This window comes from Vipera ursinii (genome assembly GCF_947247035.1).
Source record: "Vipera ursinii genome assembly, chromosome: 6".
Lineage (NCBI taxonomy): Eukaryota > Metazoa > Chordata > Lepidosauria > Squamata > Viperidae > Vipera > Vipera ursinii.
Window position 1 is genome coordinate 67298870 of NC_139515.1, and position 26409 is coordinate 67325278.

General features: G+C 38.9%; 1 protein-coding gene across 1 annotated transcript; it reads left to right on the forward strand.

Annotated features, from left to right (window-relative positions):
- The first annotated feature begins 9813 nt into the window (after positions 1-9813).
- Positions 9814-16581, forward strand: CKAP4 (cytoskeleton associated protein 4). The gene is made up of 2 exons (XM_083366413.1): positions 9814-10438; positions 14305-16581. Exons 1-2 carry the CDS (start codon positions 10061-10063, stop codon positions 15625-15627), a joined length of 1701 nt encoding a protein of 566 aa, XP_083222539.1. The 5' UTR covers positions 9814-10060; the 3' UTR covers positions 15628-16581.
- The last annotated feature ends 9828 nt before the right edge of the window (positions 16582-26409 follow it).

Below are 26409 nucleotides of genomic sequence, written 5' to 3' on the forward strand. Positions count from 1 at the left end.
ATCTATTTGGCTAGTTCTCTCAGTAGCTGAAGAAATATCACTGCTCAGTCTAGAGTGAAAAGTCATTCTCCAAGTAGAGAAAAATTGGCATACCTGCAAATATAATTCATATACTACAGTAGACGGTTGCCAACTATGTAGTCCATTGTGAGAAATAAATGCTTATGAAAGAAGGGTGTGTGTAAAGAAGTGAAAGTTGGATATGGCAAAAAAATAAATGCAGTGCAAATGGGATACATAGGTGTGGAATAAAACAGGGTCAAGAATGAATGGGTTGAATAAATGAAGACTGATCAAATGCATGACTGAGCAGTGCAGAAGAAATACATTGAAGAATTTTACGGAGTTGGAGGGACTTTGTAGGTCATCTAGTCCAACATCCCCCCCAAAAAAGCAGGAGACCCAATACCATTTCTGATAAGTGATTGTCCAGTCTTTTTCTTGAAAGTCTCCAGTGATGAAGTACCCACAACTTCTGAAGGCAAGTTGCTCCATTGGTTAACTGCTCTCACCATTAGGAAATTTCTCCTTAGTTCTAGGTTGCTTCTCTCTTTGATTAGTTTCCATCCATTGCTTCTTGTTCTACCTTCTGGTGCTTTGGAAAATAGGCTGGGCCCCTTCTCTCTGTGACAGCCCCTCAAATATTAGGCTGACAAAATTATTTCAGTATTTTTAGTTTTCTCCAGCTGTGCCCAGTCTGGCTTCAAATGTTTGGGGCCTATTACTCTCACAATTGCCACACAACATGTACAATAGGTTGCCTGGGGATTCTGGGACATACTGTATAGGATGAACACTTGATTTAGGAATGCTGGTTTATTACACTTTTCACAGCCTTTAACTATCATAGGTCAAAATTTGAGATTGGGTTTGACTGCTAAGGTGGGCAAATACAATCTAAGTGCCATTGGTCAGTGAGCTGTTTATTTCCATTTCTTATTTGAATAAGGCTATATTGGATACATACATTTTTCTTTCACATAGTTTACTTCTGGAGAGGAGATAGGGTAGTAGGGCATAATATCCAGAAGCAAAAAGCAGTATCGCTGAAGGAAGACCCATAGGAAATGTCTGCCTCAGGTTGCTGAAAAAGTAGACTCAGTTTAGGCACAAAGAAAAAGCAAGAAGGTTACTCTAGACTTGCTCAAACATGTCCAGTCTGTTCTCAAGTAGTTGTTCTTGGGTATTGTTAACATGGTCGTGGCACCATAAAACATACAATACAGTAAATGGACTGTAGTTATAAAAATATGCCACAAGGAAGTTCTTTTGCTGAAGGGAGTACATTTGGAAATTTGGGAGGAAGTTATTAGTGCATTCATATAAAACAACTGCAATGGTAGGTGTGGCCTATAATCATATTTACAAAAAGAGAAAGAGGTGCCTTTGAGTCTTGTTGCTCCTTTAATCCCCCTTTTACTTCTGCCAGAATGATACTTATTAATCCCAATTACATTTTTTCTAAGTTGATATTCTAGTTATGTGTATCTGATAAAGTTCATATGGAATAAACTTGTAAAGATTCAGATTGCAAATTTTATTTAGTTACGTCCATAATATATAAACAGTTCGGCAACAATAGTGTTAAACACATACTCCCTATGCAACTTAAACAGTAACGCTCAAAGATATTTGTCAAAAGGGAGAGATGTATAGGTCGTTCTCGACTTACAACCACAATTGAGCCCAAAATTTCTGTTGCTAATCAAGACAGTTAAGTGAGTTTTGCCTCTTTTTATGATCTTTCTTGTCACAGTTCTTAAGTGAATCACTCCTGTTGTTAAGTTAGTAGCACGATTGTTAAGTGAATCTGGCTTCCCCATTAACTTTGGTGATCACATGACCCAGGAAATTGTGACCGTCGTGAGTCAGTTGCCAAGCCTCCAAATTTTGATCACGTGACCATGGGGATGGTGCAACAACCTGAAAAATAGTCATAAATCACATTTTTCAGTGCCATTGTAACTTCAAATGGTCACTGAATGAACAGCTGTAAGTTAAGGACTGCCTGTAGATTTTGGTTTCAGTGGTACATTCATCCTATCTAGAGTCTCCTGGGTAATTACTCTTTTGCAGATGTATCCATGTAATGGTACATTAACAGCAAATGGGAAATCAGAATTTGAAACCTGAAGTCATAGTCCTTGCTCAAGATAAAACTCTGTAAATATTATCTAAGTAACATTTTTCACAGAAGTACTCCAAGTTTATGTTCATGTTTTTCTTTGAATTCTGCCCTTACCTCGGTCAATCATAGTTCATAGGGATTACCTGAATCTATTTCCAAATGTAAGCTGATGCAGTGTCTCTTAATTGTCTGAAAACCTTGTGAGATCTATTTAGTGCATAAGGATTATAAAGATGGTGGGATTTACACTATGCAAACTTTCCCTCAGAAACACCTAAGAAGGTTGTAGAAGACTATTAGTCTAAACTCTAGACTAATCTAGAATCATTCTAAAAATGTATCTTTTCCTCAAAGGCTACGGTTGCCATCTAGACTAAATGACTGGAAACTAAGTCTTCTAATCCTACATACCTCTATCCACCTGAAAATAAGTTTTATCAAACTCAGTGCAATTGGCTTCTCAATAAATAAATGAAGAATTGTTCAGAGACTAATCTGTACTTAAGGCTACAAAGACATATTTTGGAACCACTGAATTCCCACCTAGATGTTTGCAGTACAGGTTAGGTAGCATTATGTCTTTCTCTCTTCAGCACTGGATAGAGCTTGTAATTTTGCATTTACAAAATTCATGATTCAACAACATCTGAATTGAGTATGTCATAGCTCCCATTTTCTAATGCAGGCCAGTCTATTTGAGCAAGGTAATTTAAAATTAATTATCTATGGCAATGGAGACCATCACATGAATACAATTGTCTGAAAATAGGAAGCAGGTCCATGTTCAGAAATAAATTGATCAGCTGAGAAATGGCCAGAAGGGGAGGGAACTACATGAGATGTTCACATTTTAGTAATGAGGACTCTTTTTTCATTGAACAGACTCAACATATTCTGTTTTTAGAGAAAAAGAAGTATTTAGAGAAACATCTATATTCACCGAGATTATTGAGACACCAGTCTGAAATAACTGCAACACTGGCCTTTTTTTCCTCTTGTAGCAAAGTTGCCACTTAAAGAGTGCAATGACAGTAGTATTATAGTTGCACTTATGCAATTTGCAGCTGGATCATGAATCAAATTATTATCCTTCCTTTAAAAAAAATTTCTGTATCGAAGGTTTTAAAAAATTTAAGAAATTGAAGAATGCTTTTTTTTCTAATTGAACAATTGCTGTATCACTCAGAATTTCAGAAACCCTCCTTCATTCTATACATTGTTTTTGATTGACACTAAAGGCCCAATTGCTTCTGCATGAAAAACTCCTAGCACAGTTGTAAAAAGCCATTGCGCAGCTATGTTAACTTTTCTGCCACTACATTTTTCCATTCAGAAAAAAGTGGAAGGAGCAGTAGTAAAACATTAGGATATAAATAGAAAGTATTTTGGAAAGGGCATTTTCAAATACAGCTTCAGGTTTGAGTGGGAAGTAGACTGAAGTTCCCAGTATTTATTTATTTATTTTATTTATATACCGCCCTTTCCCGAAGGACTCAGGGCGGTTTACAGGGCATTTAAAAAACAGTAAATACAAACGTTAAAACAAATTAAAAGAGATTAAATAAAACCCTGAGAAAATTAAAACCCAGTTAAAATTAAAATTAAAAATATTCTCAGCCTGGGCCAGAGAGCTCGAAGAGCCAGGTCTTCAGGTCCTGGCGGAAAGAACGGAAGGTGGGGGCAGTCCTAAGCTCCGCAGGCAGCTGGTTCCACAGGGCAGGCACACCCACTGAGAAGGCCCTACCCCTGGATGTTACCCGCCGGTAGTCTTTAACCGGCGGCACCCTGAGGAGACCCTCCCTGTGGGAGCGCACTGGACGAAGGGAACTTGATGCTGGCAGCAGGTGTTCCCTCAAATATCCCGGGCCCTCGCCATTTAGGGCTTTATAGGTCATCACCAGCACCTTGAATCTCACCCGAAGGGCAACTGGAAGCCAATGCAGCTCGCGGAGTAGAGGTGTTACATGGGAGTATCGGGAGACCCCCATCACGACTCGTGCGGCCGCATTCTGTACCAGTTGAAGCCTCCGGGTGGTCCTCAAGGGCAGCCCCATGTAGAGAGCGTTGCAGTAGTCTAAACAATTGCATCACTAGGCACTGCACAGATTCCAGTTGCTTCCCACTGGAATAGGAAAATTATGTATAAACAGAACCTTATCATCTTGCTGCGTGCACAAAACTATGCCCATGGGGCAGGAAGATGTTTGAACTTAGCACATGGAAAACACTCAACACTGGCATCAACCTGATTGGTGGCAGAGGCATCAGTTTGCTTGTAGCATAGATCTACAGCCATTGGACCTTCTCTAAAATAATAAAGTTTTGCTGAAATCCTTATGAGTGACTATTTTTTTTATTTATTTTAATTTTAATTCCATTTATATCCCGCCCTTCTCCGAGGACTCAGGGCAGCTTACAAGCTTAGCAGTATGATTTGGAATGTGGCACTTTCCCATTACACAGTATCATTATTCTGACGACCAAGAATATTTAAGCTGCAGTCCTATGAAATAGTGTGACATGCAGACATCAAAGGCTACAGCTTCAGGAAGACAATTCGCTTGCACATATTCCATATACATCTCTCTCCCCCTTCCACAAAAGGTGAGGCTTTTTCTTGAAAACCCATGGACTAGCAAAGCACACCATAGATATTAACAAGATTTCTTTTCTAAGAGTATGTGCACCAGTTCAGCAAAGATCTCCATGTAAGAGACTATTCCTGTTGAGTAAGTCTTTTCCAGAAATTGCACCTGATCACAGCACACACACAAAAAACCCCCCCAAAAAAACAAAACAAAAAAACCACATTTTTTTTAGTCGGGGCTCCTTGACATTACTTTCATTTTATCCCCAACCCACAAATGAGGAAGGCTCACGACATTCTTAGCTGTTCTGAAATTAAACTACTGTAGCATTTTCTGCCTTATTCCAACACGGGTCAAGGACAATCTCAATGTTTGGAAGATCTGTCTTATCTGAGAAGGAAGAAAATGATTATCAGGGCTTATTTACGCCATGACGAAATAATGCTCATCAGTGTGAGAAATGTACATGTTGCAATTTTCCATTTCTGTTAAAGGGATAGGCATATAGAGGCACTTACCTAAGATACATTTAGGAAAGGAGATATAATAAGATGAAGAAATAGAGAGGAAATATGTATGTATGTATGTATGTATTGACTTAAAGGATACTTTTAGAATAGTGCACACTATTGTAGAATAACATATAGCTTATGAATTCATTTTTCATGATTTCCAGAGCTGCAGAATGATTTCCAGAGCTTGCAGAATAATTTCCAGAGCTTAGGGCAGGAACTCAGCAGAATAGGCTGTAGACTCACTTTTTCAGAGGTCTTACCAGTGTATAAGGAGCAAAATGGAAAAGGCCAGCATATAGCAGAATTTAATATGTGGCTAAAGGAGTGGTTTAAAGGAGAAGGCTTTGGTTATATTAGTCACAATGTCTGTAGCTGGTCCAATGAAAAAATGTACAAAAGAGATGGTCTGCATCCATCCAAGAAAGGGACTGAGTTACTTGGCAATAAATTCACAGCTTTTCTGAAGGAATATTTAAACTAAACAACGGGGACAGTGAGTTAATTGATACAGAACATCACTGTCCCCGGCAATCTAAGAAAATAGCGGAACTTAGGCACCACACAAGTTATGTAGCAAGTAAACACAGGGTCAGTCATAAAGGACTCAAATGTCTGTACACCAATGCGCAGAGTATGAACAGTAAGCAGGGTGAACTAGAAATTCAGGTAAATGAGGGCGGATATGATATTGTTGCCATTACAGAAACATGGTGGGACGAAACCCACAAATGGAACACACAGCTAGAGGGATTTAAATTATTTAAAAGAAATAGACTAAACAAAAGAGGAGGTGGAGTTGCTCTCTATATAAGAAATAACTTTATCTCTACAGAAATAGAGCGCACAACAATGATGAAAACTGTAAACTTGAATGTATTTGGGTCAATATAAAAGGGGAAAAAATGACATTGCCATAGGTGTATACTATAGGCCGCCCATCCAAGCAGAGGAAATAGATGAACTTTTTGCTAGTCAGTTAACTAAGGTATGTAGGAAGCGCATCACAATAGTAATGGGGGACTTTAATTACCCTGATATCAACTAGGAGACAAATTCTGCACCAAGTGGAAGATCTAACAGATTCCTGACAAACCTAGCAGACAACTTTCTCTCCCAAAAAACTAGAGAAGGGAACTAGGGGATTAGCCATGTTGGATTTAATTCTCACTAACAGAGATGAAATGATAGAAAGTGTCAAAGCCACAGGAACCTTGGGGGGAAGTGATCATGCAATATTGGAATTCAACATTATGGAAGCACAAGCAATAGAATACAGCCAAACTAGTCTTGGATTTTAAAAGACTTCAATAAACTTAGAGAGACCTTGGGAAGAATTCCATGGATGAGAATCCTAAAGGGGAAAACAACTCAGGAAGCTTGGGAAATTTTGAAAAGTGAGATAATAAAGGCCCAGTCTAGCACAATACCAACAAAGAAGAAAAATAACAGCTTTCAAAAGAAACCAGAATGGCTGCATAAAGAACTCTCTGATAAACTGAAAGATAAAAAGGACAAGTATAAGAAGTGGAAAGAGGGGCACATAACTAAGGCAGAATATCAGCAAACAGCCCATGCCTGCAAAGATGAAGTGAGGGAAGCTAAGGCTCAAAATGAACTAAGGCTTGTGACCAAAGTCAAAAATAGCAAAAAAAGCTTCTTTCAACATATAAGAAACAAGAAAAAAGTTAAGGAAATGATTGGTCCATTAGTAGGGGAAAATGGCAAGAAGGTGACAAGCAGCAGGGAGAAAGCAGAACTATTTAACTCATTTTTTTGCGTCTGTCTTTACAGAAAGGGAAAAAACAGTCCAACCTACCAAAACCCAGTGCCATAAAAACAGAATAGGAACGCAAGTTAAGATAGGCAAGAAAATGGTGAGCACCTGTCCAGCCTAGACAAGTTCAAATCACCAGGACCAGATGGATTACACCCCAAGGTTCTCAAGGAACTGGCAGACGTGATCTCAGAACCATTGAACTATATATTTCAAAGATCCTGGAACACTGGGGAACTACCAGAGGACTGGAAGAGAGCTGATGTAGTTCCCATCTTAAAAAAGGGAAAAAAATAGATCCAGGAAACTACAGACCTATCAGCCTGACCTCAATACCTGGGAAAATTCTGGAAAAGATAATCAAACAACAAATCAGCGAACACCTTGATGTGAACAAAGTTATCACTAAAAGCCAACATGGGTTTGTCAAAAACAGATCATGCCAGACAAACCTTATTGCATTCTTTGACCAAGTGACAAAACTAGTGGACCAGAGGAATGCTGTAGATATAATTTACTTGGACTTCAGTAAGGCATTTGATAAAGTAGATCACAACCTACTACTTGATAAGATAGAAAAATGTGGGTTAGATAGCATCACCACCAGATGGATTCGTAGCTGGCTGACAGGCCGTACTCAGCGTGTGGTCCTCAATGGAACTGCATCTACGTGGAAGGAAGTGTGTAGTGGGGTGCCCCAGGGCTCTGTTCTGGGCCCAGTGCTCTTCAACATCTTCATCAACGATTTGGATGAGGGGATAGACGGGGAACTCATCAAATTTGCAGATGACATCAAGCTGGCAGGAATAGCCAATACTCCAGAAGATAGGCTTAAGATACAGGAGGATCTGGACAGACTCGAACACTGGGCACTATCTAACAAAATGAAATTCAATTGCGAAAAAAGTAAGGTTCTACATTTAGGCAGGAAAAATCAAATGCACAGGTATAGTATAGGTGGTACCTTGCTCGACAGTAGTAACTGTGAGAGAGATCTCGGAGTCCTAGTGGACAATCACTTAAATATGAGCCAGCAGTGTGCTGCAGCTGCCAAAAAAGCCAACACAGTGCTAGGCTGCATTAACAGAGGGATAGAATCAAGATCACGTGAAGTACTAATACCACTTTGCAATGCCTTGGTAAGGCCACACCTGGAATACTGCATCCAGTTTTGGTCACCACGATGTAAAAAAGATGTCGAGACTCTAGAAAGGGTACAGAGAAAAGCAACAAAGATGATTGGGGACTGGAGGCTAAAACATATAGGGAATGGTTGCTGGAATTGGGTATGTGTAGTTTAATGAAGAGAAGGGTGAGGGGTGACATGATAGCAGTGTTCCAATATCTCAGAAACTGCCACAAAGGAGTCAAGCTATTCTCCAAAGCACCTGAAAGCAGGACAAGAAGCAACGGATGGAAACTAGGCAAGCAACCTAGAACTAAGGAGAAACTTCCTGACAGTTAGAACAACTAACCAGTGGAACAACCTGCCTCCAGAAGTGGTGAATGCTCCAACACTGTAAGTTTTTAAGAAGAGACTGGACAGCCATTTGTCTGAAATGGTATAGGGTTTCCTTCCTTAGGAGGGGGTTGGACTAGATGACCTCCAAGGTCCCTTCCAACTACTACTACTACTACTTCTTCTTCTTCTTCTTCTTATTATTATTATTATAACATAAAGCTTATTCTTTATAAAAACTGCTTAGAGTTAGTATTTAAAAGTATAACTAAGAATCAAACTGCAGCCATGTTTAACCGAAGCATGAACTCTATTACACACATAGCTTCTAGATGCAAAGCAGGCATTTTTATAGAAAAACAAGGGAAGACACAAATCTTTTATAATAGCAATTATCCATCTTGGGTAACAGTTCACCTTGTAGATAAGGTTAGCAGGATGTTACAAATCATGTCACAGAAAAGGGAGTGAAGATAAGATAGGAAGAAAAGGGTATTTGATCTAATAATTGGAGGGTCTGGTAATTGTAATGGTTGCTTAGCCGGTCGGAAAGCATGTGACCGGGTGGGCCTATCAACTGGGCTCACTTTGGAAGGATGTGGTGTGATGTATGGGGCAGGATATTAAAATATATGCAAAAATTGATTCAAGTGTGGATTCTGGGATTTGCTATTACCAAGAGTTCCACCACTTTTGCAAAAGCTTTAATAAAACTTTCCAACATCCTTGGAGTTGAATTTTTACTCCTCACATCAGTTCACTTCCCTCGGAAGTGCCCGTGTTCACCCGCGACTTCCAAAAGTCTCTGGGAACCACTTCTTTAGGTTTTCCCCTAGCAGCTATAATTCAAGTTTAAAATTCTCGGATCTTGAAGGGTTTCCCCCCAAAATAAACGTCGAAGCGGCTGCACTCAAGGCAACAAAGAGTCTAGACCAGCGTTTCCCAACCTTAGGAACTTGAAGATGCGTGGACTTCAACTCCCAGAATTCCCCAGCCAGCATAGCTGGCTGGGGAATTCTGGGAGTTGAAGTCCACGCATCTTCAAGTTCCTAAGGTTGGAAAACGCTGGTCTAGAAAAGTAGAAAAAACAAGACATTTCTAACGGCAGAAACTTAGGCGAAGGTTTTATTTGGGGGGGGGGAACGGGACACAAGAGATTCCACACCACTTTCCCTGTACTCGAAGGGACGTTTTTGCAAAAATGCCAAGTGCAGGAAATGCAGCTTCGCTTCCCGCCCTCCCTCCCTCCCTCCGCGTTTCTCTCTGCGCTCCCGGTCCATCCTTTTCCTCCTCGATCGGTGTGCGTGGCAGTTACCCTTTCCCACCCCCGCGTTATGGAACTTGGGGAGGCGGCGCTCGCCGCTGGGCAGGGCGGAGATGAAGCCCGCCTGAATTCCGTGCCTTCCCTCCCGTCTCTCCCATACCGAACTTGAATGGAGGAGAAGCGCCCCTTTCCTCCCAGCTCCAGCCTTTCTTCTTCTCGCGGGGTCTTCCAAGTGCGCCTCGGGGAAGTCTCCACACCGCTCCATCTCGCTCCGACGCCTTCAGAAGAGTACACAGAGAGAGAGAGAGAGAGTCAAGGCGCCTCAGCTTAGCATGTCATCCTCGGCGGCCAAACAAAGGAGCAGCAAGAACAGCGGCAACCCCGCTTCTTCCGAAAAGGGGGCCCATTCCAACCAAGCCGATGACGTGGCGAAGAAGCAGCCGCCGCCGCCGCCGCCCCAGGCCCAGGCCCACTCCAAAGGCAGCAAAGGGGGCTCTCCGCCTTCTGGCGGGGGCAAAGCTGCCTCGTCCTGCAGCTGCGGCGCCATCCTGAACTTTCTCCTGTCTTTGACTTTCTTGGCAGCCGCTGCGGCTTCGGGCTATTACGTCCACCACCTTTTGGGGGAAGTCAGCCAGATCAGCCAGAGGCAGGAAAGCTTCACCAAGCAGCGGGAAGAGCTGACCCGCTCCTTGGAAGGCGCCGTGCAAAAGGTAGTTGGGGAAGATAATAATAATAATATAAAGTTGGAAGGGACCTTGGAGGTCATCTAGTCCAACCCCCTGCTCAGGCAGGAAACCCTATACCAGGGGTCGGCAACCTCGGCTCTTTTATGACTCGTGGACTTCAACTCCCAGAATTCCTGAGCCAGCTATGCTGGCTCAGGAATTCTGGGAGTTGAAGTCCACGAGTCATAAAAGAGCCGAGGTTGCCGACCCCTGCCCTATCCCATTTGAACTGCATTTGGGGTCCTCATTTCTTCCCCGGGAAGCGTCGAGGGCAGCCTTTCCAAGGCTGACCAGCCGGAGCCTGAGGTTGGGGGGAGGAGAGGCAGAAGCCGCCCATCATATGCCCCCGTTTTGGGGATTTAATTGTTCGGAGGTATGAGGCGATGGTTCGCCTTGCTTTGGAACGCCGCCAAATTTGCTCGCCTGAAGCAATCGCGCCGGAGAGGAAGACTTTGTAGCTCCAAGCGCATGGCGCTTGAATGTTGTCTTTCCAGGGAGGAGAAGGCTGCTGATGGGCTGCTACGTGGGTGGAGAGTGATGGAATTTGCTTTTGCCCGTTTAAAAAGCCAGACTTTTCCTCCAAGGAGCGGCGTTTTCTTTTTTCTTTTTTCTCTTTTTTTGCAAGCCACGTGCGGTCCATGCGGCGCGAGCAATTTTGCAGCGTGGCGTTGCAGAGAATAGCCAGGCAATAACGTTGAAATCCTCGGGGAGAGGGGGGGGGAAGAAAAACAACTATTAAGAAATAACATCTGATTGTTTTCTAATAATTTAGAATGTCTTTTTAGTCTTCGCCAGTCAGTGTGCCCGAGGGTGAGAGAGAGTGGACTTCACAGGCTCGCGTAGTTGGAGGGCGTTGGATTTTCTAGTTTTTTCCTGCTTCCGGTAGGAAATCGGATAGTAAAAAAAATATACAAGTTTTCACAGACTCAATCTTCATTATGTTTAGTAGTATTTAGTCTTTAGGAATTGCCCTCAAGAGTTGCATCCAAAAAAGTCTTGGGAACTCTAACCCAAAGTGGCCTAATTTTTTTGAGCCATATAGCACATACTTGAATCTTGACTACAAAAGTTAACGTTGCACTGTTTGTAATAAGTATTTTCAGTTGGATTGGGATGCATTAATAAGACAATTGAATGCTTATTCCGCTTTTCCCAAAATGGTGCCCTTGGGAGTTACTGGACCAATTCCAATACGCAGCTTTATTGAGTGGAAATTACAGGGAATTGAAATCTATTAACTCAGGAACGGCCCATTTTGTGTAAAATGGATTAGAATATGAATTCACTTTTAACTACATGGATATTTTAATAAAATACACATTTGACTTTTTTTTAATACAGCAAGCCTCAAGATTGCTATGAACAAATTGCAGATTGTGCAGCAAACCTACAGAGGAAGTTTGTGGCCACAGATTGCTCTGTTCAGTAAAGTTTCATCTTTAAGTAATCTGGATGTACAGTAATTGCTTCAAAGGTTACTGGGAACTAACTTTGGGATGAAGGAGGCCATAGCTTCACCATATAGTTGAGTTCAGTATTTTATGTAGTCATAGAATCTAGTAGTTACATTCCAATCTTCTGTTTGCAACTATAAGAATTAGGAAATCAAGATTCCTAGAGTTTTTCAGACTTATGTTTTTTTAAAGTTTTTAGATTCCATTATAGGGTTCTGTGAGATTTTTTTTTGAAAGTTCCCTTGAACATAGCCAGTTTTCTATCACTGATCATTATTGATGAGTTCCAATATTTTTTTTATTTGATGCTTCCATGGCTTGAAAATTCTAAGTTCTATTTAGTGCAGAGTTTCTTAACCTACTATGGACTTCAACTCCCAGAATTCCTGGGCCATTTCATACAGTCCATAGTAAAGCTGCTGAGATTGTGAATCACTGGTTTAGTGAATTTATGGCAGAGGTAGATTTGAAGCAAGATGCTCTGTGATTAATTTGTGTGCAGTACTGTGTGACTGAGGGTTAAAGAATTCTGTGCCCAGATTTGCAGCATATGTACTAAATCAAGAGTAGCTCACATTTTTACTAATTCTAGACTTTCTTCATTACAGTTGAATCTAGGACAAGGAAAGAGATTCATTCCGTTTATATTACTTTTTAGCAAACAAGAGTCCAAAATTCACATGTCTTAAAATTCATCTAAGACAGTCTTCTGCAAATCATGTCAGTAGATGAAAACAGATTTATTACGAAACATAAACCTTTGCTATTGTATACTTCCCCATTTATCCTTTGTTTATAGAATTTATAAAGCTGTCCCTTTCAATTTAGTGACTCTGGGCAACTAATAATGCACAAAAGAATGCCAGGCTCAGCTGACATCCTGGTCTCAGTGCTTGAGGGAAAATCAGGCCTCTTCAAGGCCTTCTGGAAGATTACCAGAATCAGTGCCATCCATATGTCATGGGGGAGGGGGCTGTTTCATAGGACAGGAGCCACAGAAGGGAAGATATACAGGTGACTGTTTAACAGAGGGGACCCAGAGCATGCCTATCCTAGAAGATCTCATTGGATGAGCAAAAATCACAGGAGACGAGATCTTGCAAGTAATCTGGTCTTGTGCTTTACATCAGGGCTGGGATATAAATGCAAGTTTTCCTGGACTCACATACAAGATCCTGGGGAGATCTTAAAAGTAGCCTCTCTGCTTCAGTCTTACCTTGGATCCTGGTTTAAGATAAATAAAGCAAATGTGAGGTTTTTCAGTAGCACCAAGGTATAACATCCTGCTTGTACCTCTGGTTGAAATTGCCCTTTGGGTTAGATTGTAAAAGTGTTTAGAATCTACATGGTTAAAGGAAATGAAATGTGTGTGAGGGTATACATCCCCTGACACACAAGGTTTGACTGTACAGTGTAAAAATGGGCCAAATTTTCTGTACAGTATGGGTTTATATTGGCTGTGAAAGTTAAAGTAAATGTATTTACTTTCTATAATTATCTCCTACAAAGCAGTATGTTTATAATTGATATCAGCCATAATGTTGAACTAATGTCTGATTAGAAGCCAGAAGCATTAAAATATGGAGATCTATAACATATCCCATTGCTCCTTAATAAAGGAAAGACATTTCTCACAATACTACTCTATAAGCCATCTTGGTTGTTGGATGAACAACTATAGAACATATATAATTCAGTGGATTAATTTAGATACTTGGTGGAAAATAAGATTGTGTGGTTTGCATAATAGTTATATTGTGCAACAGAAGAGCATCCTGAGTACATATACATGTAGCAATTTATTTGAAATTACAAGCAATAGTTGCATAATTAAAGGGGAACCATATCTAATAATATGGACAACCAGCAAGTAGCAAAAGTTAGTTTCCTGTGTCCCCTTGCTGCCACCTAGAGGTGGTTATGTTTTTTCAGCCCAGATCTGGTAATCCTAGCATTGAAATATTTTCACTGTACCGTAACATGTGCCTTGCATGCAAATCCCATGTGAATCTGCAGCGCAGAATCTAGCCATTGGTACAAAATCAGATTATGAACATTTTAGACTCCATTTTAAAAACTGCAAATTTTTTATTCTTGTATTGCTTTTTATTTCTATCAAAATCTTTTATGATGAAACCTGGCTAGTATAAAATAATACAAGGTTGGTAAGAATACAAATAAATGTTTAGACTGTCACAAGTAGAAAGCTCTTGGAGCCTTTAATTGGATCACTAAACCATTTTATAAGATAAGTGTGAGTGTATATGTACTGTCATATTTATTTAGATATACCATGTTGTCTGATTCTTCTGCTCTTAAGTTACTGATCTTCCTATGTGGGACATAATTGATTTTGCTATGCCAACCTTTATTTATATGTTTCAATTTTGTTTTTAGATACAGTCTTTACACTCTGCTTGTGGTGGCTTTGATTTGGCATTGAAAAACGCTCAGCAAAAACAAGAAATCACCGAGAAGATTGTTAGGCAAGGGGAGAGTGAGATCAGTCGCATTGGTGAAGTTCTCCAGAAATTACAAAATGAAATTCTTAAAGATTTGTCTGATGGTATTCATGTTGTAAAAGATGCCAGAGAAAAAGATTTCACGTCACTAGAAAACACTGTGGAAGAAAGGCTGACAGAACTAACAAGATCTATAAACGATAATATTGCTGAATTCACACTTATCCAGAAACAGAGCCAAGACGAAATCAATGAAGTTAAAAAAAAGATGGCTTCACTTGGTGAAACAGAAACATACAAACATGACCTTCAGGTCTTGAAAGACACAGTTGATGAGATGCAGAGGGCCTTGAAAGCCAAAGCGAAGAGTATAGAAACTTTACAGAGTACCATAGATTTAATGGAATCTGATGTTCTGTCTGAAGTTAAAGCACTTGTCAACCTCAAACAGGAACATGAGAAGTTTAAAGAAGTAGCTGATACAGAGCACCTTTCCTTACAGACTTTAGAAGAGAAAGTTCTTAAAGCAGAAGAATCTCTTTCTCATCTTCCATTGGAGCTGAAGAAACTCAGTGATGACTTGATGCACATCAGGTCTTCTGGTGGTATTCAAGAAGGCTATGCGTTCTCCAAAGATGACATAGAAAGTCTGCAGAAGAGCAGTAAAGACTTGGAATCCAGGCTCGGGTCCATAGAAGAGAATGTTGAAGCTCTGACATCCTCTTTTGCCCAGAACACCGAAGGAACAGAACCTTTCATTTTCAAATATGGCACTAAGCTGGCTGCGTTAGAAGAAGGTCTAGGTTCTGTCCAGAGCACTATAGAAAATGATGTACGCTCATTGACCGATACTGTGAGGAGTCTTGGGGAAGCACAGCTCTCAATCTACAGTGATGTTGATGAACTAAGGAGAAGTCTGAATGATCTACCAAATAATGCTGATGCTCTTGGTCATATCCAGAAACAAGTTCTTGCTTTGCTGGGCCAAGAAAAGTCTTCAGTGAATGTAGAGCAGTCTGGAGATAAGGCAGAACTCTCTTCTATTAAAGATTCTGTTCATGAAGTGCGATCTTCTCTTGGTCAGGTAGAATCTGACATAAAAATGCTTAGGACAGCAGTTGACAATTTAGTTGCTTACTCAGTGAAAATTGAAACCAATGAGAACAACGTGCAAACAATGAAGGATTCTTTAGATGACATAAGGAATGACTTGGATAGGCTGTTCGTTAAAGTGGAAAATATACATGAAATGGTTTGAGTATTGAGCATGTTTTAACATTACAAAAAAAAAATTGTTTTCCTAGTCCAAAGGAGCTTTGTTGTTTTGTTGTTGGGGAAGTTGGTAGAATGGAAAAGGAGCTGTTGATATCTCTGGAAAAAATGTTAATCCAGTTAGGTAGATTCTGTTATTTCTACTATTTTAATTGCTAGGACAAATTAATTTGTTTCTGCAGCTTAATCTGTAGTGCACTGGGCGAGGGTGTGGACCCAAAAGCAAATTATGATGGCCTCATCAATTTAACAAGTATGGGGGCTCCATCATACACAGAGGCTGTCACACTCCTTTGAAAACAGACATACTTATGCATTATATTGCATATGTCAAACCTACCACTGAAATAAAGCAACCCATCACAGAAGGTTCTATGTATTAATTAAAATATGCAAACAACTGTAATTATATATAATATGTACAGTATTCATATGAATACTATCCTATGGAATAATCACATTTAAAATTGGATTCTTCCATAATCCATGCGTGTCAATTTAGCCATTGCATAACAAAACCAAAGGTACTTTTGATGTGTCCAGGGGCAATAAAGATTGGTAGTATTGAACAGAACTTTGCTATTACAATACTGCCTTCTCTTGGGACAGTTTACTGTGATATCAGTTGAATTTGCATTTACCCTTTGTGTCCTAATTCATTGGTGCAAAAATATATAGGGTCAAGGTAAAAAAATGAAAACAGTGAAAAAAACAGATAAACATGGAACATGCCCCCCCAAGAACAAAGGGCAATAAAAACAAAATTGTTCACTGTATTTAACATTTTCCTTATGTCATAACAAGATGCAACAGTGACATCCATTGTTAAGTGCCTTACACTCTTCCTATTATTGACTTGGATGAAATAAAATTAGACTTCAGATTGATTATTTAAAAAGTCCAACGAATTAAAAACTACCTTTGAATTTGAGTAATTTTTCCAAGAAGAAATATTCATAATGTTCATTTTACAGAACCAGTGAGTTTTACAGTTGGGTAGATTCTTGTTTATCTTCTTTAGAAAATACCTTGGCGTTGGTTCGTCTGTTGATTTATACATAATTGTTGAGAAAGATAAACAGAAGAAGACTACAAAGAATGTCGCTTCAGTAGTAGAGGTAACAGGAAATTCTCAGGAAGAGAATCAAACAAGGTGTGCAGTAGCCATGTGTAATATAAGCAGCATATTCAGTAACTACTTCCGTAGAGATACAATGCCTTAAAAACCAGAGCTATGCCTTGTGTTGAGGTCAAGTCATTATTTTTCGGGAGTGACTTTATTTCTTTTTTGTGAATCTTGAATGACTGTATAGTTGGCTGTGAAATAACTTTCTTGGTATGTGTAATTTGAATAAATACTTATTCTGGTTGCAGTCAAACATTTTTTTCTAGTTTTGAGGAAGATGGAGAAATTAAGGGGTAAAACAGACATAACAAGTTGTATTATTAGTTTCCTTGAGTCCTTAAGTTTTGCTTACAGAACAGCTGCTACAATTGAAACTGTCATGAACTCGGTTAGTATTCATGCATCTATTGCTGCTCAGCATTGTTTTGTACGCTATTTGTCTGCAAAGCAGCATTACATTGCTAAGCACATTGGTTTGTGCTTAAATTGTAAGCCGCCCTGAGTCTTCGGAGAAGGGCGGGATATAAATGGGATTAAAATAAAAAAAAAACATACTGCTAGACCCAAAATAGCAATATTTTTATAATCCAAGAATACGTTGCATTAATCTTTTCTGCAGATTTATTATTCTGAGAAAATAAATATAATACAATATTATATTAGAATACCAAATATTTTATATGTATATAGTACATCTGTAGTTGTGGGATGGATTAGTTAGCTAGTAAAAGGGGAAACAAAATACAGAAAATTAATTCAAGGCAGTTTGCACATTGAGCTAAATCATAATATATTTTTTAAAACTTCAGTTTTTGTTTGGCAAAAAAATTGTACATTTAAACCATAGTTTATGGCTCAGTGTTAAGTGTGAATAAGGCCTCCTTGGCTTGTTTAAATCTGATTAGAATAAAACCTAGCTTAATAAAAAATATGAATCAAGATTTTCGGCATGGATACCAGCCACTCATAAAACAGCTTTAATTTAGCTAAATTAAAGGGGGGTTAATGCATTCTGCTTTCAAGTATTTAAAATACAAGTAGTCCTTGACTTTATGCCCACAATTGAGCTCAAAATTTCTGTTGCTAAGTGAAACAGTTTTAAGTGAATGTTGTCCCATCTAACAACTTTCCTTGCCACAGTTGTTAAGTGAATCACTGCAGTTCTTAAGATAGTAACATGGTTGTTAAGTGAATCTGGCTTCTCCATTGATTTTGCTTGTCAGAAGGTCGCACAAGGTGATCACATGACCTGGGACACTGCAAACATACATATGAACCATTTCCCTAACCTCCGAATTTTGATCATGTGACTGCAGGGATGCTGCAATGATCGTAAGTCTGAAAAATGTTCATAAGTCGCTTTTTTCAATGCCACTGCAACTTCAAATGGTCACTAAACAAACAGTTCTAAGTTGGGGGCTATCTACACGTTTTGTAGTAACATCAGTGCATTAGCTACTTCAGTTGTGTGTTGTTTGTATCACACAGTGGGAGAATTATTACATGAGACTTGTTATCCAGGCAACTTGAGCGCCACTTGGAAACGGTGTTAGTAATACTAAAACTAAAAAGTTAAAAAAATAATAGAAACGAAGGAGAGATGAAGAAACTTCATCTATAAAAATGAGATCAATTAGCATAGTAAGCAATAATACAGTTTGCTTGATTCTGGATGAGAGTATTATACAGATTTAGCTATTGGTTTGAAACCATAATTTAATGTGTTAGCAATGAGCAAGATCAGCCTGTTGTGGCTTATTTAATAAACTGGTTCAGTACAATGTGAAAAACATGGAACTATATTTCTTAAAATGATAAAAGCTACAATCTTAACATAAGGTTTCTTGATTCTCCGACACTGAATTCACTAGCATTAGTCTTAGAGATGCCTAGGATGGTGCTTTTAATCCTGAGTCAAGAGTGAGACACAACTCGGAAGTGTATGGATTCAAACTCAATAAAGTTGGAAGGGACTACTCAAGTCCCACTCCATGCAAGAATTCAGATTAAAGCATCATTGGCAGATTGATGTGTAGTCTTGATTTGAACACATTCTGTAAATACATTAAATTCCACCATTCTGGGTAATTGTATATATTTGTCTTCACATCCACATTAAAAATTACACATCTCTTAGGGTTATCGTGGGGCAAAACAGGAGGAGGAAGTAGTATTGCATATGTTTGCTGCCTTGAGTTATTTATAAAAATAATAAACACAGGATAAAAATAAATAAGGCACTTTCAAAATAGCCTGGTGATACACATCATATACATTAGTATCATATTGACTTACATTAATGCCTTTGAACTTCTAATTCCTCCTGTGAGGGGAAGAACATGCAAACTTGCAAGCTTCTATTACCGTAGCTTTACTATAACATATTGACCTATATATGAAATTGGTTTCCCAGTCTGGAACAACCACAATTTCAGTGCTACTGTGCCCCTCAATATCTTTTACTTTTGCTGCAAAAGGGAAAGTCTCAGCTTCAAGGATTTCTTCAGAGATACTAGGTTCTTGGCTTTAATTAGTAAATCTCAGAAACCAAGTGATCCTGATCATCTGAGCTGAGTTTACAGAGAATTTTACGCTGGAACAGTTCAACGCTGCCATCTAGTGAGAATGTGTGGTAATACCACCTAGAATTGCTACGATCAGAGCTTGGTGGTTAGTATTCCATAAAGAACATGACTTTCCTGTCAAGCATATACCCAAATTTATGATAGCATTAAAAACTGAGCAGGAGAAAAAAAAACCTGACCAGAGCTGAGGGGCTTGGAAAATCATATTCAAACAGATTAAGAGTGAAGATATTTTTGTTTTACAATGCACTATTTTTAAGTGCAGGAAAGAAAACAGCATTCTACATGTGTCCAGTTTTATATATTTATATATTGATAAATTACTATGGTCTGTGGATCTATTACATTTTCAATTGATTTCAGACACAAAATTCTCCTTTTCCAGACACTGAGTGAGCACTTTTGGTCAGTAATCCATGCAATTTCAAGATCCCTTGTTAGTCACTGCCAACTCAGTCCTACTGGTATGTGCACAAAGCTTGCATTTATATTTGCTTCAGCATGCTCAGCTTCACATTTGCTACCATTGAACTATGTTTGCCATCTGAAAATCTGTTCATCCATTTTGGACACATCTTTTTGGACTCCTAGTTGACACTTGATTTTCAGTTTTACTCACCCAAATAATTTAGATTTTGCTGTCTCAGTGCCCACTTCCTGTAAGTCAATTATTAGCAACTTAAGTGTGGATAGGGAATGAAGGTAGGGAAAGAAGGCAGAATGAGACTTCTGGAGTTATTTCCAACCCTTGTGTCAGCAATGGGCATTTACTGTAGGTGTCTATATTGTATTTTCTTTTGCACACATAATCCTCACTTAGTGACCATTTCACAGTTATGACAGTGATGGAAAAAAACTTTATAACCAATCATTGTGTTTATGACCTTTGCAGGTCTGTAAAGCCAAGGAAACCTGAAATAAGATCCTAAGCACAGTCACAGTTGCTCTTAGTGATCACTTCACATAACATCGTTAACAGTCCCAGTTGTGGTCGCTAAACGAGAACTCCCTGTAATGTAGTAATGGGTCAGATCTGTGTCTATGTGTGTATAAGCTCTCTTCTTGTGTATCTCTGCAGTTTGGGGAATGTGTGATGGAATGGGACAATTTGCCATGGCCAACTCACCCTGGAGGAATTCCATTTTTGTCACTGGAAATAATGTCAAAGAAACAATGGCGGATGACATTTATCGTTTTGAGTTATCCCAAGTGGAATTGTCTCCTGCAAGTTGCCCCGTGGTGAGATGGAGGCAGCAGATTAGCTGAGGCGAAATGGCTGTGGCAAGTTGGTCACAGCAAGATGGTGCAGCAAGATGGCCATGGCAAGGTGGCCATGGTGAGTTAGCTGTGGCGAGTTATCTTAGACCCCAGAGCAGACATTCTCTGATTAAGCAGACATTCATCTTAATTAAGATGAAGGCATATTTAGAATGAAACCATCTGCTCTGTTTGTAATCACTGCCCAACTGCCTCTCCTGTAAAAATATATTAGGAAATACTTTCCTGGAATTATTTTCTCCACTCCCTAGCTTGATCTTGACCACTTTTAATTCAGTCTTTGATTTGCTGGGTTTTACTCCGCACATCAAATTTGATCTGTTCAGGTTTCAGAGAGCTACACTGTCCTGTGGATGGACAGATAGACATGCAGAGTCTTTTTGCAATATTCTTTCCAACATTCTGTAGGGTTTTAAGAATAAATAAGCAGCACAAGCATGCAGAGCATACCATCTTAAATTCTTTCCAAACCCTTTTTCTGCTAAGTCATACATAGTATCTACATTTTCATCTGTGTAAAACACATATGTGTTACATCTATATATGTTTGTGTATGTGCACTTTTTGTTCACAATCTCAATCTGTTATTGGTACAGCTGAATTTATGATTATTTGAAAAGACCTAGAATTAAATCCTGTAATGAATGTTAGGCGTATGTTTTTCTGTATATACACAGATGTGTATACATCCACAACTAATCTAGCTATCCAGTGTTTCTGTGAGCTTCTGTAAACAAGTTCCTAAATATGCAATTACCTATTTGTTGACTGAGATTTCTTGTCAATTTTGTAGGAATCTTAGATCATCCAATGAAGCTGAGAGAGCAAAGTACATCACCACTTAGCTTATAGTGAACTCATGAAAATTATTGTCAAGGTTCTGGTGATGAATGAAAAAATAGACTGGATGGATGAGAGAAAACTGATGGAGAATAAAGCTTTTCATGGCTACTAGTCATGACGGCTACATATTATTTCCAATATCAGAGACAATATACCTCTCAACAACGGTTGCTGGAGTTCATGTTCTGTTTGTGTCATATTGGCCCTGGCCACTGTGAGAACAGTGAATAAACAGATAATTAGTTTGGTCCAACACAACTCTTTGTATATTTGGATTCTGCCGTTTAGGTGAATGTATAAAGCAACTAGCTCTTTTCTCCCACATATTACTTGTTCAAAATCAATTTGTCTTGCTACAAAACAAATAAAAGCAGGGAATAGGTTAGATACTCAGTTCCAAATATGGGAGATGCAACTTCTTCCTTGACTTCAGTTCTGTCCACTAGATTTGGTATGCTATGATCATGCCAAGATTAAAATTGGAAAGCTTTGTAGTCTTTTCACTACCATGCAGTACACTACAGAAATTACATACCTCATCTTTATATATTGATAGGACTGAAACAAACAAAAAAAACAAATAAATATCCATTGCATTCAGCACCCTGCTCCTCCAAATAAAAAAACATCTGTAAGAGATGGATTTGTTGTAGCTTCTATTTTAACACATTCAATGAATGGGAAATAATCACTTGTCCAGGTAACTAATTCAGTTAGAATCAGCTTTTCTACCTTTCTGGCTTCTGGAACATGGCAGAGTTGAATGCAGCATCTCTTTAAAACTGTGTTCAAAGCAACCTTTGAATTCAGTGTTTGAGTCAGTGATGTATCACCTTACCCTCCAGCCCAAATCTGAGCACACATGCATTCAGTCACGTGTGCACACATACATATACTATTAATGTAATTTATTTGAATTAGGTCATGCCTAACTCCAAATGCCTCTGCATACAAATTTTTTTGTGCTCACTTGATTGTTACTCCTTCTCTCTCACTTGTTCCCTCGCTAATCAACCAGTTGGCAGGAAGCATCAATTTGGCTGGCTGACAAATCTGGATCGAACTTTCATAATTCTTTTAGCCTATGTATTCCCTGCATTGCACAAGCTATGAGTTTCTTGCCCATTCTCTTGATTCATTCATCTGTGCCTAATTTAAGCCTTCCTCTGCTTATGCATCTAAATATAATGGCATCCCCAGCTCCACACATTAGAGAGAGGAATCAACCAATGCAGAGTAATTGTGAGATCTACAGAACTGTATCTGCATCAGAAATCTGTAATGAAGGAACCTTACCCACAGAACACCATGAGAGCAAATGTTGAGTGACTCAGAAGGAAAGATAACTGGAGATAATGAGAGAAGTGGAATGGGAAAGCTAACAAAGAGACATAGATTAATAAGAAAAGGATGGAGACAGCTCATTGTCTAGATATGTTATTTCTTGGTTCACAAAGAGAATCTTTTTACAGCACAGACATCAAACATTTTAAGGCAATTGTGATAAAGTACCAGTATTTCCATTCCTCCTTAAGAACACTCATTACCTGAAAAAAAGAGTGAATGAAGATTGAGTATATACGATGAATACAGAAAGCAAATTTAACTAATTGTTAGGTGAATAGAGATGAAGGAATCCTGAACTCTAGTAGTCCTTCCTGTGCAATTTTGGTGCAGGGTGTCTCATCTCTTTTTCTGATTTAATCTATATGCCGAGGTCCTGTAGAAGAAAGCAGGAATGATTAGGTACCCTATTATAATCTGATTTCAAGAAGGGAGAACACTCGTAGCTGTAACTATTATTGCATAGGCTTTTCAACAGAAGGATTTTCATTTTAGCAGCCTAAATGATTGGCAAAAGTATTCTGATTGAAGTCTTAGTCATCTCCACCCACTCTTACCATTCCATCATAATGACAAAAGGATGGTTATTCTAGCTAGGTCAGCAATAGAAGGCTTTTCTCACTGAGCTAGACATAAATATACAAAATTCCAGCCTTTCTTATTCAGACCACCTTGGTCTGCGATGGAATGAAAAATGTTATGAGACAAGGCAGAAAACATAATAAGCATAGTGCGATTAACAACTTCCTTGGAATTCATTTGTGAATTCAGAGTGAACTCTCTTTGCCATTTTGCTGCTAACATTCCATCTCTGCTCTACAGCCCTTTGTTAATTTGTTAAAAGAGCTACAGTATGCCTATATATGTGTTTTTTTAAAATTCTTATGCATTATTAGGAAAGTGGTCAGGTTGTTGGCTGTTTTTAATAGTGAGAGGAAGCTTGGCTTTCCTTGCCCTGTAAAACTTGGTTGAAATATAGTTAGGGACAGGTTTGGGGTATTTCGGTGTGTTGGGGGGTGTGTTATAAAAGATTAATGATGGGAGAAGCCTGTTGAATGTCTGCCTACCACAAACATATTAACAGAACAGCAGCCAGGGTTATGTTACCTATACTAGCATGATTACATCACATATATCTCTTTAAAGACATTGATGGCTTCATTACAATATTCCCAGCTATTCACGCACAAATGTATCGTGACTGGGAAGAAAAAAATTGTCTTAAAGCAAGACCTACACCAAGGTATACAATCTTGGCAACTTTAAGACTTGTGAACTTCAGGGAGTTGAAGTCTACAAACCTTAAAGTTGCCAAGGTTGGACACACCTGTCCTACATAATGGCAGCTATTTTGTGGGAACACATCATACACCAGCCCCAAACTTTTGCCTGTCCCCGAATTACAGAGCCCCATCTGAGCATCAGAGGGTTACAGAATATAAAACAATTGGTTAAGCCACGGATGTCAAACTCGCGACGTGTTGCGACATATTGGGACTTTTCCCCCATTGCCGGCAATGGTGTGGGCGCGGTTTTGGTGTGATGCATCAGGCCCATGGGCTGGCAGTTTGACACCCCTGGGTTAAGCCATTAATACATGTTTTAATTTCAAAACATCTGCTTTTTACTCAATATCGTGACCTGAAAATCCTAGATAATCAACTGTTCTTCAAGGAAACTATTGTTCTAATCAGAAACCTCAGTGGAATTGCATTTATTTACTATAATATACCCTAATTTTCCCTAGGGCTTTTTCCTTTGAATGTACATAGTCTATACATGTGGTAAAAACTATTTGTCTTCTTTAACATAGTGAATTTACCACTTCTCTCATTACTTGCAGAAGCCTTTGTCTCTCTAGACTTAGTCTTCAATTCCATCTGCATTATATTTTTTATGTAACAACCAGTTAAGACAAATGTTCTCAGAAAATAGAATACTTTTTATTATAATAATTGGACATATAAATATGTTTATGAACGTAGATTCAATATTTTTAGCTGAAAGATTGCATCTTGCAAATTCAAGATTTAATTAAAATAAGGATATTATTTTATTTTTGAAAAGCCATCTCTCCATCATGAGGTCTCCAGGAACATGCAAGAAAGGTATGTACTGATAATTGGATATTCTGACTTAATAATGTCATAATCAAAAACAAAAAAGGGACGCGGTGGCTCAGTGGGTTGGGACGCTGAGCTTCTCGATCAGATGGTCGTCAGTTTGGCGGGTCAAATCCCGAGTGTCGCGTAATAGAGTGAGCGCCTGTTACTCGTCCCAGCTTCTGCCAACCTAGCAGTTCAAAAGCCCGTAAAAATGCAAGTAGAAAAATAGGGACCACTACGGTGGGAAGGTAACAGCGTTCCATGCGCCTTTAGCGTCTAGTCATGCCGGCCCCATGACCACAGAGACGTCCTTGGACAAGTGCTGGCTCTTCGGCTTTGAAACAGAGATGAGCACCGGCCCCTAGAGTTGGAAACGTCTAGCACGCATGTGCGGGGGAACCTTTACCTTTACCTTTAATAAAAAACATAGCTTATTTGGTTTTTAAAACATATCAAATAGTTTTTGAAAAACCAAACAGAATAAAAAGGAAATAGGTACTCTGAGATGTATTTCTCATCTTCCTTTCTTAGTTCTGCATTAATTGATTTTATTAATGTCACATTAAATTTGACTTTCCCTTTAATAACATTATTTTAATTCTTTTGAATTTGATAAAATCATGGCCATTTTATATGGAAAGTAGCTATGAGTTTCCAATATGTCAAAATATTGGTAAATTCTCTGTATTGGAATACATTTGGCATAAAATAATAATATTCACCACCTGGTGGAGCTACTGTTTGTAAAAAATATAAGAAATTCTACAAAGTTTGACTTTTCCTTATTTATTTTCTGTGAAATAGCAGAACAGTAAATATTTGCTATCTAATTTGTATATTTCAGGCTAAGATGACATACCGTAACAATCAAAATTGCTGTTTTTGTACAGGTACTAATGCAACTGGCATTCAAAGACCTTCTCAAACTAGGTGTTTTAGAAATGTATTGTACTACAACTCTTATCATCCCCCAGACAGCCTAGTGCGTGGAATGATGGAGCAGCTAATAAATCTGGAAACCACAATGAAATGAGAAGGCCAGGTGTTACATATGAAAAACAGGAGGGCCTTTAGTTGCAATATCAGAACCATTATCCTGATTTTTTTTGGTCATTTCTTGTGAATAGCCCATTGGGATTTGTTTTAGGTACTCTGAGTATAACCACTGGGACATTCATGTTTGGTATCTCTATTTGAATAGAACACAACATGCCACTTTACAAGCCATGTAGGGGAATTCATGCCAACTTTCTGATTCAGAAAGTAGCTTTCCTTATATCACAACCATGATACAGGATATAAGTTGGTTATCCTGCTTTTGGATCCTAAAGAGTAGGTTGTTTCTTCTCCTTCTCCTTCTTCCCCCCCACCCCTACCCCTCATATCTCAATATTCAAAGTAAATACTAGCCAGGCGAAGGTGACAAAGCTATTTACAGGACAAGATCCACCCTCTGACCCTCTACTATTCTTTAATATATTAGTTAA

Bases quoted from the DNA above. Each gene is read 5' to 3' on its own strand.
- CKAP4 (XM_083366413.1), top strand. From the start codon at position 10,061: ATGTCATCCTCGGCGGCCAAACAAAGGAGCAGCAAGAACAGCGGCAAC. The intron at 10,439-14,304 runs GTAGTTGGGGAA...TTTTGTTTTTAG, and splicing joins TGGAAGGCGCCGTGCAAAAG to ATACAGTCTTTACACTCTGC.